Source organism: Beta vulgaris, chromosome 5 (assembly GCF_026745355.1).
Source record: "Beta vulgaris subsp. vulgaris cultivar EL10 chromosome 5, EL10.2, whole genome shotgun sequence".
NCBI classification, from domain to species: Eukaryota; Viridiplantae; Streptophyta; class Magnoliopsida; order Caryophyllales; family Amaranthaceae; genus Beta; species Beta vulgaris.
Window position 1 is genome coordinate 65,435,267 of NC_079206.1, and position 16,546 is coordinate 65,451,812.

General features: G+C 33.9%; 2 protein-coding genes across 3 annotated transcripts; both read right to left on the bottom strand.

Moving 5' to 3' along the window:
• Positions 1 to 239: 239 nt before the first annotated feature.
• On the bottom strand, positions 240 to 3,713 carry LOC104894585 (V-type proton ATPase subunit F). Its single transcript, XM_010680851.4, has 5 exons — positions 3,426 to 3,713; positions 3,086 to 3,176; positions 1,933 to 2,014; positions 1,452 to 1,534; positions 240 to 667 (listed from the first exon to the last, which is right to left on the bottom strand). The coding sequence occupies exons 2-5, from the start codon at positions 3,146 to 3,148 to the stop codon at positions 500 to 502; spliced, it is 396 nt and encodes a 131-aa protein (XP_010679153.1). The 5' UTR covers positions 3,149 to 3,176; positions 3,426 to 3,713; the 3' UTR covers positions 240 to 499.
• Positions 3,714 to 6,963: 3,250 nt separating this feature from the next.
• Positions 6,964 to 11,992, bottom strand: LOC104894584 (hypothetical protein). 2 transcript variants are annotated; one of them, XM_048643947.2, is made up of 3 exons: positions 11,530 to 11,992; positions 10,364 to 10,500; positions 6,964 to 10,060 (listed from the first exon to the last, which is right to left on the bottom strand). In XM_048643947.2, the coding sequence occupies exons 2-3, from the start codon at positions 10,482 to 10,484 to the stop codon at positions 7,233 to 7,235; spliced, it is 2,949 nt and encodes a 982-aa protein (XP_048499904.1). In that variant the 5' UTR covers positions 10,485 to 10,500; positions 11,530 to 11,992; the 3' UTR covers positions 6,964 to 7,232. The 2 variants fall into 2 exon arrangements, with proteins under 2 accessions (XP_048499904.1, XP_010679152.2); XM_010680850.4 differs by having other exon boundaries at positions 10,364 to 10,506; positions 11,530 to 11,989.
• Between the last annotated feature and the right edge of the window lie 4,554 nt (positions 11,993 to 16,546).

Sequence of the window (16,546 nt, forward strand, 5' to 3'; positions counted from 1 at the left end):
ATGTTACCAAAACCGACATGACTCGATCATTGAAGCCGAGAGAAACCCATATATGGGAAATTTGGATTCAACCTGGTTTCATCAATTATCGTATTATAATTTGACGCAAAACAAAACATAAACACAAGCCATTTACCTGAAATGCCAACTCGAATCTCAATACAGTGAATCAAGGTTTGATCGTTTGGAGAGCAACCAGATTGGTACTTTAGATGACAAATTTTCCGTCCTCCCATGCATAGAACAACACTCTTTAAAGCAGAGCTCATAACAATTTTACTGATTAGAAACAAGAGAATATCCAAATTGAATGGAGCATAAACATGGGACTGCTAAACTCGCGTTTGGTTCAGAGTATAACTCTTTATAGGATTACAAATAAATAAGACAAAATTAATCGCATTCCTTATTTAGAACATCAACATTGGAATATCAACTCTCAGAAAAGTGAACATTCTAGTTTAAATTCACAGCATTCAACATTCAGGCGGGAATATGCCTAAAATCTGCTTGATCCCGCTGCTGATTCAGCAGAAAAGAGGTATTTCACCCGAGAAAGGACTGAATCGTGAGCAGCATCATACGGATGGTCTTTCGATGGAATCTCCAAAATTGCTGGAATTGGTTTGTTGTAGCTATCAACCAGAAATCTGATCATATTTGCAATCTGCAAAAGGGCAACGATGTTTATTATGGGCAACCATACTTCCAAGAGAGAAAGGGGCAGCGCTTCTCATCTGGTGAGATTAGAGGAGGTCAATAAAGACATAATAACATTATATGCTGGCTTTTGAAGTGTAGGTACAAATTCTATGTTGACGAAAAAAAAAACCAATGTGTCAACATGCATTACATGAGATCAGAATGCTTTTCCACGCCGCTACCAGTAAAAAGAGAAAAAGAAAAAAAGGAGAACAGAAGAAGAGGAAGAAGAACAACAGCAACAACCACAAAGCAGAAAGCTTCAGCCATCAAACACTTTGTTTCTTTTGATGGCAACTTTGACTTTTGCACGATTCATATACTAACCTTGGTGTATACTAAGATTACTAACACTTCAACTTGGCATGTATAATATTATATTTATCTTGTATTAATAAAATATCAACTTTTATCATTTTTACTATGGATAATTAAAGACTTTAAAGGTCCAAGTGATGTGACGGGAAGTGTGTAAAAATTTGCTATTAGAAAGAAACAAAAGGAAGTAAACATCAGGAGCAACATAGATATACTACTCCCCTAGGTACAAAGAGATAAATTAAACCTGGCACTCAATTCCATATCATTCTATATGTGCTAATATACTAGAGTATCTTGATCAAAACTCAATTGACTTTCATTCATAAAAAGGAAATCCAATTTCAGAAACAAGAAAATCAGTTTATAAAACACAAAGTCAAGCGAGTATCTACTATCGCAATAACCACTCATAATGTAAATGAACTTACATATTGGCTAATCAATACAATCGCAATGTCCTCCCTTGCTGTGAACTCCTTGAATGCTTCTTCAATTTGTTTTACCGTTGTTTCTAAACAAAATAAAAAAGGTTAAGTGAGAAAAAAAATACCAAATTATCAAAGGTTTATCAAGAAACAATTGCAGCTTCAACGAGTGAAAAGAATGATCCACAAATCAGGTTGAATCCAGCCTCTCTGGTTACCCATATCAAAAAAGAATAGCAACTTTAATGAGTGAAAAGAGTGAAAACAACAGCATAATCATTCAGTCATCCACCCTCTCTGGTTATTTAGACTATTGTAGAGTGTAGACTGCAATTCCCCAATAAAATAATGCCAATTAGAATGACTACTACTTGTAATAAAAAGCTGCTGCAGTGTCAAACAAGGGGAAAACATGGGTCCAACAATTGGCATGCTTGACTGCAATTAGTAAAAGTTGTATGCCTTTTGAGTTTCAATCACTTACTACTGTCTACAATCAGGTAGTTTGTTTTCCTCCGGATATCAACATTACCAACTCCAGCAAGTAAGAATCCAGTAACAGTATCCTGCATGAAAGAAATTAATATAGAGCTTGAGTATATAGAACAGCAACAACAATCCAACATATATCTCACTAGAGCAGAGTTCTGGGGACGTCATGATATAAGCAACATTACCCTAAATGGTTAGGACCAAAAGCATTCTAAGCGAAGCAACAAACTATAAATTCCCTACACACGAGGTCTCTCTTTGCCACCTCACTACCTTTGCATATGCCATGGTAGAGCATAGCTTCAAGATTATTCCACGGGCAGTATTTTCCATGTAAAGCAAGTTGAAAGTAGGTCATTGATCTTGAAGTCGAAATATATTCAACTTTAACCAGCATCCAACCTCATATATTATGTAAAATGCTTGTATCATCCAATCAGAAACAAAATATCAAGTACCCTATATCATAGAGGCCATCTCATCAATACCTTGACGGCTCATTTGATAGCCGTTAATAAATTGCGGTAATGAGAATGAATTTTAAGTGTAATTTTATAGGGACCTTAAAATCTCCATGGGGAGACATTTTTTCTCCATGGACAAGCAATCTCATCCCTAAACTTGTGTTTTTGTCTCCAAGGGGAAGCATATTTCATTACCACTCATTACCACCTACAAGGTGGTATTGGACGGGAACGAAAAATCAAGAAGGAAAGTGGATACTTTAGTATAAATTAGCATTACCATGAGAATGGACAATGACATTCTTCACAAATTTACACACAAATTCATTCCCATTACCATCATTTATAACCAACTACCAAATGGGCCGTGAGTGACAATTATCTAAATAACAAAATCCCACAAAAGCTTCGAGAAATTACCCGATACTACTGTCAAAGTCACCCTCATAGACTTGACACAAACTAAGACGCGCTCATATCAAGTCAAAAACTAGCATTGTGCATTAGATCATCATTAAGATCGAATACTCGATCAACAAATTCAATCTATTGATAAAATTTCACAAGGAAAGTTAAACCCTAAATATACATCAGCTCAGTCAACTCAAAAAAATTCATCTTTCTTGTATGTTGAACAACAAAACCAATGCAAATTCTATTTATAGATGCCATAATTCATACCTCATCAGCAATTACAGCTATAAATGCAGAATTCTTTGTTGGGATTTGAGATTTGTTCGCCATAGTCAAACAAGGTCAACACCAAAAACTCCTGAAACAAATAAATTCAGAAAATCAACAAGAGATAACACTTCAATAGCTAAATTCTAGGGTTGCAATCAATACAACTACAATAAATTTATGAATTTTTTCGAAGAAAACAAGATAAAGAATAAGCAGATCCACATCAAAAAATAAAATTATACGCAAAATTAAAAGTTACCCAATAACACAATCAAACAATACAATTGCCGAATGAAAATTGAGGTGAAAATTTAACAATCGCAAAGAAAAAAAAGACCTGGGTAAATGCTGATTTTGCTGGGTTTTCTTTTTTCCGAAGTTGTGAGTAAAAGACCTTCAAAAATCAATACTGATTTCTCTCTCTTCAGAATTTTACTTGTATGATGTAAATTGGGTTAGAGTAGTATAAGGTAGATCTGCAACAAAGAAAGAGCTTCAATCATATACTACTTGTATGTTGAGTATTTTATCTTAACCACAAAACGTGTAAAATTGTCTTGTTTTGTGCATCTTAGGAAAAAAATTGGTGAATCAGTCAGGTTTTTTTTTTGTGTTGGCTATGTAATTTCTTTCGAATTGTGGTTGGACTATAATGGTGTAGGAGGACCTAAGAAAAGGCCCAAAAAGAAGTATTAAATTGTTCTATAAATGATGAATTTTTGGTTTTGATTGATTGGTTTTTATAGATTGTTAAATGTTTGGCCTCGGCGATCCCTTGTGTTGTTTTTTTAAATATATAAAGGAAAGAAACTAGGGGATCTCAAGATTTGGGCCACCCTAAAGCATCCTTGCGGATGATTACAGCAAAAGGGAAATCAGGAACATCAAACCAGTAAGTAGTATTAGTCGTCGCGTGGCCGCAATGTGCCATCCAATCCGCAGCCGCATTAGCTTCCCGAAACGCATGCCGAATTTGGACATCTTCAAAATGTTTTAAATCTTCACCTGCATCTAAAATAATGGAATTAATCGTCCAAGGAATTTTCCAAATATTTCTAATAGAGTTAACAACAACCAAATTGTCACCTTCAATAACAATTTTACCAATACTCAAAGAAATGACCCCTCTAATACCTTCACGAAGGCCTCTAGCTTCAGCAACAAGAATAGAATTGGGTGAGTCTAAAGCACCAGCACCACATAACAAACATTCCCTTCGGTATCGCGAATGACAAAGCCAAAGGAGGCTTGACCATTTAGAAGCTTAGAACCATCAAAATGAACTTTACAATAGTCAGAAAGGGGAGGGGACCAACTAACCTGATCCCGGATCCTAGACTTACCATAAGAAACACCACTCTTCTGACTAGACTGTAGAGAAAGCTGAACATCAACTGCATCAATCGCGTCCCGAAGAAGCCTAATCTTATGCACATAAGCTCTAATCATCATACTGACTTTAATTGGGGAGCAATTTATACCAAACAAACCACCAAGTTATAGCAAAAATCTCAACTTGGGAGATCAAGAAAGAAGATTTCAAATTTAACATATAATCAACAAAGGGCATAGGCATATCATTCTCAATAACAGGAGGAGCACACCAATTCATATGGTCATGGAGATCCTCAAACACACCTAGAACAAAAGGGCAACTAGAGAAAAGATGCGCTAAGTCCTCCGAGTGACGATTACAAAAAACACGATCCATATGAAGAAATTTTTGGCTTAATGTTTGTTATAGAAATGTAATTTTTTATTGGAAATATCGATTATTGCTAATATGAAAAAAAAAAATCAAGTTGTATTAAAGTTTACATTTGAATTAGAAATAAGAAAATTTTGACACGATTCTTTTTAGTTCTTAAAAAAAAAAGTTTGAGAAGGTTCAATTGTCCGAAATGAATTTCTAGATTCGTGTATTTATCAACATCAAGCTTGTAACAAGAACAAAATTCTTGTTGAGAATTCTATGACAATTTTGGATGATCAATAAATAAATTATGAGAAGGTTGTTTTTTGTTTGTTTCGACTTTTCTCATACATCTACGAGAAGTTTGGAGGGCTTCTTGGGTTATCAAATGATACATGGTACGATACAGTAAAAACAAAGTATTTTATTATGAAATAATAGATACTTCGGAGAAAATAGAAAAAATTTTGCTTCGGATTTTTTGCTAATATATTTTGATTTGTTATGTCCTTAGCTTTGGTGCAACCGTCGTATGATAATTTAGGGTCTATTTTTTCGGCATAAACAGCTGAACTGAAATGAAATGAATAGTAATATGTGAGAGTAAAAGTATTGTCCAGAGCTGAATTGAATTGAATTGAATTCAATTGAACTGAAAATAAGATGAGGAGAACATGCCCTTAGAATGAAGTATAATATCTTTCATTATTACGAGTGAATCGAAAATTTTCTTGATGCTGGTAGAAAACATAATTAATAGGAATATTATCTACAAATAATATTCCCCCTGTTAGGAATATCGTCTTAAAGGTGTAAACTAGAAGGACTACATTAAATTTTGGCAAGTCCAAATCCTGTCCAAAGTTTTTGGACTTAAGATATTGAATCAATTTCCAGTTCAATTTACTCCAAACTTTTTTTAAAAAGTTGACATCTAGTTCAATTTTCCAAACCCCCCCCCCCCAAGGCCATTTTATTAAAAAAATATTAACTCATTTTAGCAAAATTAAATTTAAAACCAAATTAGAAAATCTATTTCATTTTACTTTTCTTCATGAACTATATATACATATATATACTCCATCCGTTTCCTAAAGATCTTCCCTCTTTCCGTTTAAGGGTGTTTCCAAAAGATCTTCCCTCTTTTGCTTTATTCCTTATTTGGCAAAACAAATTTCCCTATTTACCCTCTCATGTCACTATCATATGGTCCACCATCACATTATTAATTCAATTTTACTCCATTTCTCTCTCCTAATTTAACCCCTTTTTATTTGTTTATTTATCTTAACCCCTTTCTCTCTCCTACTTTACTCACACCATGCCCCACACAACTTGATTTTCCTTGGTATCTGTAGGAACAGTAAGTGGGAAGATCTTTAGGAAACGGAGGGAGTATATCAAAAAAAGTTGGACTCAACATTCGAATATGGACTCCGGATGGTTGAGTCCAAGATCTGTCCAAATTTGCTGGACTTGAAAATTTGAGTCCAAATCTAATCCAAACTTTTTCTGATTTAAATTTCCAATCTAATTTGACAAGTTTGGATTAAATTAAACTTAACTATAGACTTTTCTATATGTACTTAAACCCCTATCTTTACTTATTCATGGAAATCAATTGCCAATTAGACAACAATAATACAAGAGAACAAGACACAATAAACTTGTAATCAGTAATTTTCTGATTAGTAGCAAGCCCAAATCTTAGGTTATATTTATTTTCATGCCTTCTGTCAATACTAAGTAGAACATATTGTTCTCAGTTATCAACAACAATAAACAAACAAGTCCAAAGTTCTGCTAGTGCACTGTTCCTTCTACTGTGGTATGGTATGGACTATGGAGCCTGTAGTTTTTTACTTCTTTATTGTTCATTTCTAAGAGTAACAACCCCTGATTAATGCCTATATATCTTAAAGATTTCCCACCAAACCAAAAAAGAAAATATTATATCTTAAAGATTTCCCACCAAACCAAAAAAGAAAATATTTGATCCTACACCGCTGCTCAATATCTTAGTCTTAGTGGATCGACTCTATTACATAAGTTAATTCTTATATATACATAAGTAAGCGATTCTTATTCTTTTCTTAATGTGTTGGCCCGAAACGTCATTAACTGATCTAAACTGTGCTTCCTCTCTATCAATTAGATCTTTATTAATCCATAGACATACAAAAAGAGGAAGGAACCAGCTTTGCAAAAATCTCAATATAACCAATCAGTACAGTATAGTCTATGTCTATACAAGAATGAATACATACAAAGAATATATTACAAGGCAAACTCTTCAACCATATAGCATAAGCCATAAGGCACAACAAATGCAAAATGCTTTACTGGTCTCGAGTCTCGCCCATGTATCAGACGCCTCACAGCTGTGAACCACGAGTTGTTAATGTCATTTGTTTCAGGTTCGTCCAAAACTACAGGTTCCTTGCTACTTTTCTAAGGATCCATCTGTACTTCCGAGCCCGAACTGTTGTATTCTGTATCAGCTTCATGTGCAGTTAACAAGTCCTGAGGTGTAGAGTATCCCATCAGCCTGTGGAGTGGTGACTTACTCCTAGCAGGAAGTTGCCAGGTTACATTCACCCGTTTTTCCTCTAAAGATTCGGGTGGTTCTGCATCATGTGATCCTATCATTCTGTCTCCCGATCTTGAATTTCCAGGCACCATCTTTCTTTGCCCTCTACCCAATGAATCTTGTGGAAGCAATTCTCTACCATTTGCAGTGATCAAGCTGCTTCCATGAGAATGATTTCCATTAGCGGATGAATCCAATATAGTATTTCTGTCGATATTGGATGCTCCACTTAAACAACCTTCTTTTTCAAGGGAAACTTCGACAACTTTCGAGCAAGCACCACACTTTAGCCTGTTGAACTTTCTTCCAGGAAGGAGAGAGTGTTGGGGAAGTTGTAGAACGTTGAGGCAGAAATAGCATGTGATGAAGGGAGCACCACCTGCCAAAGGTTGGACATGTCTTTTCACAGCTTGTCGTTTCTCCCTCAAGTAAACTCTTCTCAAGATCTCATCTTTATGCCTTTGATCATCAGATACAGAGACTGTATCATGGGCCCAACTATAGGGCTCTAAATCAGCATATCGCTGTGGACTTGTCGAGTAAGAGTCATATGGATCCCACTTCGGGCGACAACAGAATGCATGTGGGGGTAACTGGGCAGACCACCTTAAATTATCATGGTGGCGATGTACATAGGGCTCAGAATTTTGGTACCTTCCGTTGAACACCTCTCCTGAGTATGATGGCATTGGTGGGAGAGGACCACTTATAGACCAGCTTTCTGCTCTTCTCCTCCTGTCAGTATAACCATGATACTTGGCTCCGTGGTAAATTTCTCCTGATGTTTCGTAATCATAGTACATTGGAAGAAACTCTTTTTCTTTCCAACCATGGTCCCTTGATCTGTCAACATAACCGTGATACCGTGACCTATAAGGACGACGACGCATCTGCTCAAATGGGGGATCGTCATGTACATAACTAGAAGAGCTCCCTGTTTCAAAGGCCATATCAGCACTTCTTCGGTAGTTTGGAACCCTATGCATGAAGCTGTTTATATTAAGATTGCCTGTCCTGTTTCTCCCGGGGCCCGGGATTCTATTTTCTTCTTCCTCCATAATGCTGCTCTTGAGCTTCTCAGGTAACAGTGTCGATGAAAAACTTTTAGCCTGAGGTCGAGTCCCTAAATAATTAGAAGTCATTCTGTCTGATGGAAGATTATCCCATTTAGGATTTTCTTCAGCAGTAACATGCATATATTGTCCAGGAACTTGACTATCATTTTCATCAGAGGAAGAGATACTTCCATCATAAGCAAGTGAGTTTTTGATTGGAGATCTTGGAACCTCTTTGAGCAAGCCATCAACTTGTTTGTGCATACCAACCGCCACCGATGTTTCAGGTTTATCAGTGCATTGCAGCTGTTCAGACTCATAAACAACATTGTCTTTAGATTTATCAATGTTATGCCCTGAAGTTACCCTGACTATCTTCGATTTGCTACCACATTCGGTAATCTCAGCTGATAATGGAGTCTCAGTTGATAGCTTCTCTGTCATGCACTCTACAGAGTTGTTCTGCTCCTTCCTATTATCATCTTCATTGGCTAATCTTGCCACCTCTAGTTGCACTGGAACTTGATGAACATTTTTATCAGAGGAAGAAACACTTCCATCATCATTTACAAGAGAATTTTTGGAGGGAGGTCTTCCAACTGCATTGAGTAAGCCATCAACTTCTTTGTGTGTATTGACTGCTTCCGAAATTTCTGGTGTATTACTGCATTGCACCTGTTCAGACTTGTAGACAGCACTGTCGTTTGCGCTCTCTATGTTTTTCCTTGAAGGTTCATCGAACACGTCTGATTTGCTCACACACTTAATAATCTCAGTTGACAATGGAGCCTCCGTTGATAGTTGCTCCGTCATACACTCTACAGAATTATTCTGGTCCTCTCCATTTCCATCTTCCTTGGCCAATTGTGCTACTTTTGGCTTATCAGCAGCATCAAGGCAATTAGAATTAATCTCCTCTCTCGAGATATCTTCACAAGAGTGTTTTCTCTCTGTGTCTTTTCTGGACATCTCACCATCTGAAGCATTACCTTCTACTTGATAGTCAGAAGTGTTTGACGTAGAAGCCTTTCTCTCATCTTCAACCTGTCCTTGATCATGTTGATCATCATTATCTTCTATTGCTTCAATTATGAAAGCAGGTTGAGGTTGCTCCGATTCTTTCTTCTCATCTGATGTATAGGTTTTTCCATCATCATGCAAATTTCTTCTCTGTTGCTGACTGCGACTGTGATTTTCAACAGCAGTGTCATCACACTGACCATTGTTATCATTTATCGCTGCAGCTGCTGTGGTCTGTTCTGCTGATTCTGTGTTTACAAGGGCAATAGGGTCTTCACTCAAAACATGATCCCTCGACTGAGATTTGTCTATAGTGGTGTTTATTATCTCTCCATTTTCTCTTTTCGTAGGGAAACTCGACTCGTCGGCCAATATAGAAGTTTGATGGGCAGAATCTGTAGCTCCATTTTGCACAGACTGACGGCTGTTTTCAGCAGCATCCAGATCCTGCCTTTCAATTTTAGCTGACTCTTCAGTAATATAAGAGCTTGATTTTCGACTTGAGCCACTAGATTCTCCACCATCAGAAGAATGGTTAATACCGTTACTCTGTTCAATGGGTTGCCCATTTGAACCCTGTGATAGGGATTCATTTTTACCTTTATAGTGTTTAGCTGCATTTTACAAGCAATGCCTATAAGATTAGTACATCATGAATAAAAATACATCCAGCAAAGTTATCACATTATCATTTCAGTGGCATAACATAGTATACAGATCAACAGTTTGCACCAAGAAAGTTATTGTCCAGACCATTAAAAGAATTTGATCAATCTTGTTCATAATTAGTCAAATATTAACTGATGCTTGGAAATTTTGAACATTCATCAATAAAGGTGCAAAAACGACAATGTTCGATAAAGATATAGTCTCATGTTAAAATTCAGCTCGTTCTTGAACTAGAGATGATCGATTACCTTGAAGGATTGTACCACATCCACCACAGGTATACAAAGGAACATGTTTTGGTTCTGGAAGAATCCTCGCACATTTCGGACATTTAACTAGTCTGGCTTTCGGATGCTGCTGGTTCGCCATGTTCCTCCTGTTATATCTATATCTGTCACCAAAAATTGAACAAGATGCAATCAATATACTTGCTTCTGCACAATTCAAATCATCTATATATGAATTGCAAACACAAGGAGAGTCACCAGTGTCTAGCACCTCGGCCTCAGCCAACGATTTTCGATGCAGGAGAATTTCAGAAGCTCCAATTCACTACCTTAAATCTTTCATAAATCATAATTAACTAGAGATTACCCCTACATTATAACAAAGTTATTACTTTAGCATATCCTAGATACATTTAGCCTATATTTGCCTAAAAATCAGGAGAACAGGTGAAAAATTTGAACTCCTTGTTTAAATTAAAGCTACTATTTGTCTATTTTTGATAATAAGAATCTCACTATTCTAGTGTTGCCCTTTTTCTTTTCTTTTTGTCATAAAAGCAAAAGTAAAAGCCCTACAAAGAAGCTTCAGTTTTCATTTCACTCAATTTCCTAGGTCTCAAATTTCACTTTATGAACTAAAATATCATGAAAAACATAAGTAGTTAACTACATAATCTAAACTAAACCAATCATCAATTCAAATCCACAAAATATATACTAATCACATATAGAATAAGGAAATTAACAATAATTATATGAAGAATGTAAAATCCATTTCAACTTCAATCAAAACTCAAAATTCAAAAATGCAAGGAACTTTTTTTTTTTGAGACAAATTTCAAGATAATATATAATATATTGTGGCATTACCCAGATCAAGTTAATTAGTGGGTATTTAAAAATTCATTAGATTCAGCCATTTATAAAAAAAATAAAAATTTATCACAATCATATACAAAATGGGAAAAATAATAAAACAAAAAATTGCTATTTCCATCTAAGAAATTACCTCTTCTTAGCCAAAATTATGCTGCAAATACAGGGGATACCATCAAATTAAACCAAAAAAATCCCTTTTTTTTAGCAAAAATGAGCTCTAAGAAATGGGAAAATTACAATTTTAATAAATTAATAAAGACCACATTTTGAAAGTATAAATATCAAAACAAGAGAAAAGAAAAACAAACCTCGTTAGAAAATTCTTGTAAATTTAAATGGAGTTTTCCTTTTTCTTTTCTTTTCTTCCACGCCAAGCTCAAAATAATAACCCAAATTTCTTCATTTTCTTCTAATGCATCTTCCTCAACAATTCCAAATTTCCCCTGTTTTTCTTTTTTTTTTTTGTTGGTCCTCTGTTTTTTCTTCAATCTTTCTTATGACCTTTTTTTTTCTTCTTACACGAAATTGATGATCAATTGTTTGGTATTTTATTTTTGATGGGATTAATTTGGTTTCACACAAGAGAAAGTATATTCAATAATAAAAGAAAGAAGAGAAAAATAGAAGAAGAGCGTTGAAAGATGGCGGCTTTTAAGAGAGAGAAAATGAGAAATAGAGAGTTAAGGAGTAAATGTTTATGTGGTGGTAGAGGAGTGACGTGTATAGAAGGTTAGAGTGCGTCAAAGCTTGCACTCGTTCTTACAAGAATTAGACTAGACTAAGGTACTCTACTATATGTCTTGCATAAAGTCAACCATTTTAGATTTTAATTGATCAACTTTTCTTTTAATTAAGGGTATATCCGTATTATTTCGGGATCACCCCTTTGACGCTCAAATCAGTAAATGATTGGGGTAGAAAGAGAGATAAAGTGATCAATTTAGAGAGAGATGTTATGGATTTTGTAACTTAGCATTGCTTACCTTTTGATAGATGATACATTGCTATTTATAGAGGATGATACCTCTAATAAATGAGGGTATTTTAGTTAGCTCTAGCTGGTGGAGGATTGTCTTCCCTAAATGTAGGAGTATTTTAGTAACTTTGTCATAAGCGGACTGGTTCAAGAAATAGGCACAAACACGTATAAAAAATGAGATGGAATTATGTAGACGATATTTCATTATAGGTTTTGAGTATCACCTCTTAAGATTGTAATCAACTAAACTAGTTGTCATTTCGTGGATGTCGACTAGTTGAGTTGATTGGTTAAAGTCTTGGTCCTTGGGAGATAGTGTCCAAGATATACGATGGAATCTAGTTGACAGTCATGATTAATGACCTTTTTCTAATTATTAGTGTTCTAGATGGCTTAATTTTAGAGGTGATTATAAGTCAAGTTGGAGTTCTAGTCTATTCATTTTTCGACTAAGATTCGTTGTGCTCTTATCTAAAATGATTGGGCTAGGTAACTAGGTTTCTCATATTTATTACTAATTTAGGTTAACTCAAAATTGTGTACTTAAATGAACGACACTTTCATTGTATAATATAAATTGTGTGATTTCATGTTCACCATAATGAAATTTATGAGATATGATTAATATTCATCTTGCTCAAATAAAATGGTTTTATTCAAAAAATAATATAGAATTTACTTTGATCACCTTAAACATGAATAAGAATACTAATTGTAACTTGAATCAGGCGAGAACTAACAAAATTGTATTTCTGAACAAATAAAAAGAAATATTCGCTACTCACATCTCAATAATGAAAAGGTTAAATCCCATAATTTTACATACACACGATATAAGTACAATGTAATTACACGTAATCAACATTTTTCTTATGTGTCAAAAAAGCTCATATTACTTCTCACAATTTTTTCAAAGATGCATAGTGTCAAAACTTTCAACTACTCAAGTAATATTAATATCTACTGCTAAATAGAGTCTTGAAACTATGCATCTTTGAAAATAATCTTTGCTTGGTGAATTTGAGGTCCAAGATTTATTGAAATATATACTGCTAAATAGAGTCTCAAGTGTAGATTATAATTTAGATAGCATTAATGAAGATACAAACATGTGGTGTCAGATAATCTCAAATAATCTTTGCTTGGTGAATTTGAGGTCCAAGATTTCACAAGATTCTTGGCCAACGTTCTAGAATGATGACATGGAACAGCATGCAAGCACCAAATGATTTAGCATTTGAACTGAAGTTAAGGCAAATGCTTGTGTAGGGAGAAAACTTGACTATTGACTGTTAACTTTTTTTGTGGTGTACAACTGAGTGAATTGACTGACTGAGTCAACCCATATAAGAATATATTACTACATATTACTCTCTTAATTTTCAAATAAATACTTTATTGGCATATACTACTACATATTACTCTCTTAGTTTTCAAATAAATACTTTATTTTAACTTTTAAGTATTTACAAATTCTACTTTAATCATTTTTTTTTTTTTTTGTATATAAAACTCAATGTTTATATATAAAATGGTGTTAAATTTATTTTACGGTATATATCTAAAAAATTTATTTTTCATAATTTTTAATTTATAAATAATTAGAGACCATAATTTTGACGATAATGCATTGACAGTTGTTCAAATTAAAATGAAGCAAAGCTTTTTGAAAACAAAACAAATGTAATAATATATTACGTGTTATGCAAGCAATGACGGATCTTCATTGGGGGCAGGCTTGGGCTTGACCCCATAAGTTTTTTTTTTTAAAAAAATTAAACCTTGTAGTTTAGAGCCCAAAACTCACCATACAAAAACAAGTTATACTGTATCATAATATGTTATTATGGAAAAATCTGACCTTTAAGATTTGTCACAGTATGCAAGAGTTTTTTTTTAATTGTTTTAATATATTAGCTCATTACGAATTTATTAGCCATTAAAAAAATTACTTTCTTCATTTCGTTTATATGTAACAAATAAATATTTTATATCTCACAAAAAGTATTCATTTATTACATTTACAACGAAACAATGAAGTATTTACCATCACAAGTTCGGAACTCGCAAGTCATAACGAAGCTGCGATGTGGCGCCATTTGTCCTTGAGTAGGTCAAGCAAAAGTATTTGTGGGCCCTCAACGCATTGACTGCGGAGATTTTATGATCCAAACTGGTGGGGTAAGTAAACGTGGGCCTGCCGCAAATTTGTTTCACATTGGGCTTACATTTTCATACTATGCCTTGTTTGGTGGGTAAAGGCAATAATCAACGTTACATTAAATATTGATGACGAATTTGCTGATATGTACATGACACTGTGGTCCATTTTTTGGCTTTTATCCACCTAAAACAAGATGATAGATGTGTTAACAAAATCTCTATATAACTTAAGGGGAGTTAGAAGAACAAAGGTATTGTTTAAAAATTTCATAAAGGACACAAAGGTCTTGTTTTTTTTTTTTTTTGGAAAGATCAAAGGTCTTGTTTGGTACTTAGCAATTAGGAAATTGAAGACCTTTAAAAAAATTTAACGGATTTATAAAGTAATTGTTAGTGTTAGAGATCTTGACTTAAGCTCAAGCATCTCCTAATTGATTAGAAATATAAGTTGAACCGCACTTATAATTTATGGTTCGGCAAATTAGACACAAAGGACACAAAGGTATTGTTTAAAAATTTCATAAGGGACACAAAAGTCTTGTTTGGTACTTAGCAATTAGCAAATTGAAGACCTTAAAAAAAAAGTTAATGAATTTATAAACTCATTGTTAGTGTTAGAAATCTTGACTTAAGCTCAAGCATCTCCTAATGGATTAGAAATATAAGTTGAACTACACTTATAATTTATGGTTCGGCAAGTTAGACACAAAAGTATTGTTTAAAAATTTCATAAAGGACACAAAGGTCTTGTTTGATACCTAGCAATTAGCAGATTGAAGACCTTTGAAAAAATTTAATGAATATATAAACTCATTGTTAGTGTTAGAGATCTTGACTCAAGCTCAAGCATCTCCTAATTGATTAGAAATATAAGTTGAACCGTACTTATAATTTATGATTCGGTAAGTTAAACTGCAATTTTGAATTAAAACAAGTTGCGCCAAGCTACACTAATCTGATCAATATCACCACAAGTCACAATGGATGGGGGAAGGGGGGCCGGGGGATTCAAACTTCTTTTTGATACGTACACGTCAAAATTTTTAAGCAATAAGCTATATACAATATTCATAATGCAAATTAACTGACAAATTTGGTCGCCTAAATCGACAGAAAAACATTTGCAAGCTAGAGGTTGGAAAAAGAATCTAAAATACTCAGACAAGGGAAATCCATCAAAAAAAAAATAGTCATATGCATCACAAAGTACAGAAACAAATTGACCTTACTTACTCAACCCTGGAGTATCCTCAACTTTCAAGAGCTTTGGGTATACCAGCTTCCTTACAATTTACTAAACAGTTAGATGAATTCTAACTTCTAGTTGTATGTATATAAATTGTTGAATGTCTTATTACACAATATTCAAAATACTAAATAGTATTCAATCTGACATTTCATATTGATATCTTCAAACTTTTGGCAATTATGTAAAATACCAATAAAGATTTTGGACAATTTTGCGGCAAGCAACCAAAAAAACCCTTTATAGTTACCAATTAAACTTTTGTACCAATTCATAAACTTTGTGAAATTTGTACTATTAGAGTTAAAAAAAAATTAGTAAAATAAACCAGTACCAATCAAATTTTTGCACACTTTATAGGTACCAATTAAAAATTAACAAATTGGTATTATTAGAGGTGAAATTTAGTACCATACAAAAATTTAGTACACTATGATATTAATTTTAGTTACCACAATCATCATCAATAAAACCACTTTCGGTATCAATTTAACCTCACTCTCAACCACACTAAAGAAGTATTACATAAACCAAAAAGAATAAAGGTTAGAACTTGATTATATGAAGATTTCATAATCAAATTTGATCGATAAGAAAACATATACAGCAATGGTGGTTTTATGGGCTGAGATGAGGTTTCAAGCAGAAGGGTGGTGGTTGGGAATGTGATTTAAAGTTAACCTGGATTAGGCAAACGATTAACACTGACAATTGAATTAACGCTTTAATTATCATTATGATTACTTTTTTGTAATATTAATAAATATAAAGTTATTTTTAATAGTAAAAATTTAGTTTAACAAAAAAAATAACCCAAAATTGATGATTTCCAATAAGAATTTTCCCAAATATTTAGGGTTTGAACAACCTTAAGGCAACTAAGAACTAGAATTAGAGAAATCAAGAAGCACGAGCAACTAAAACCAAAGATTGGATT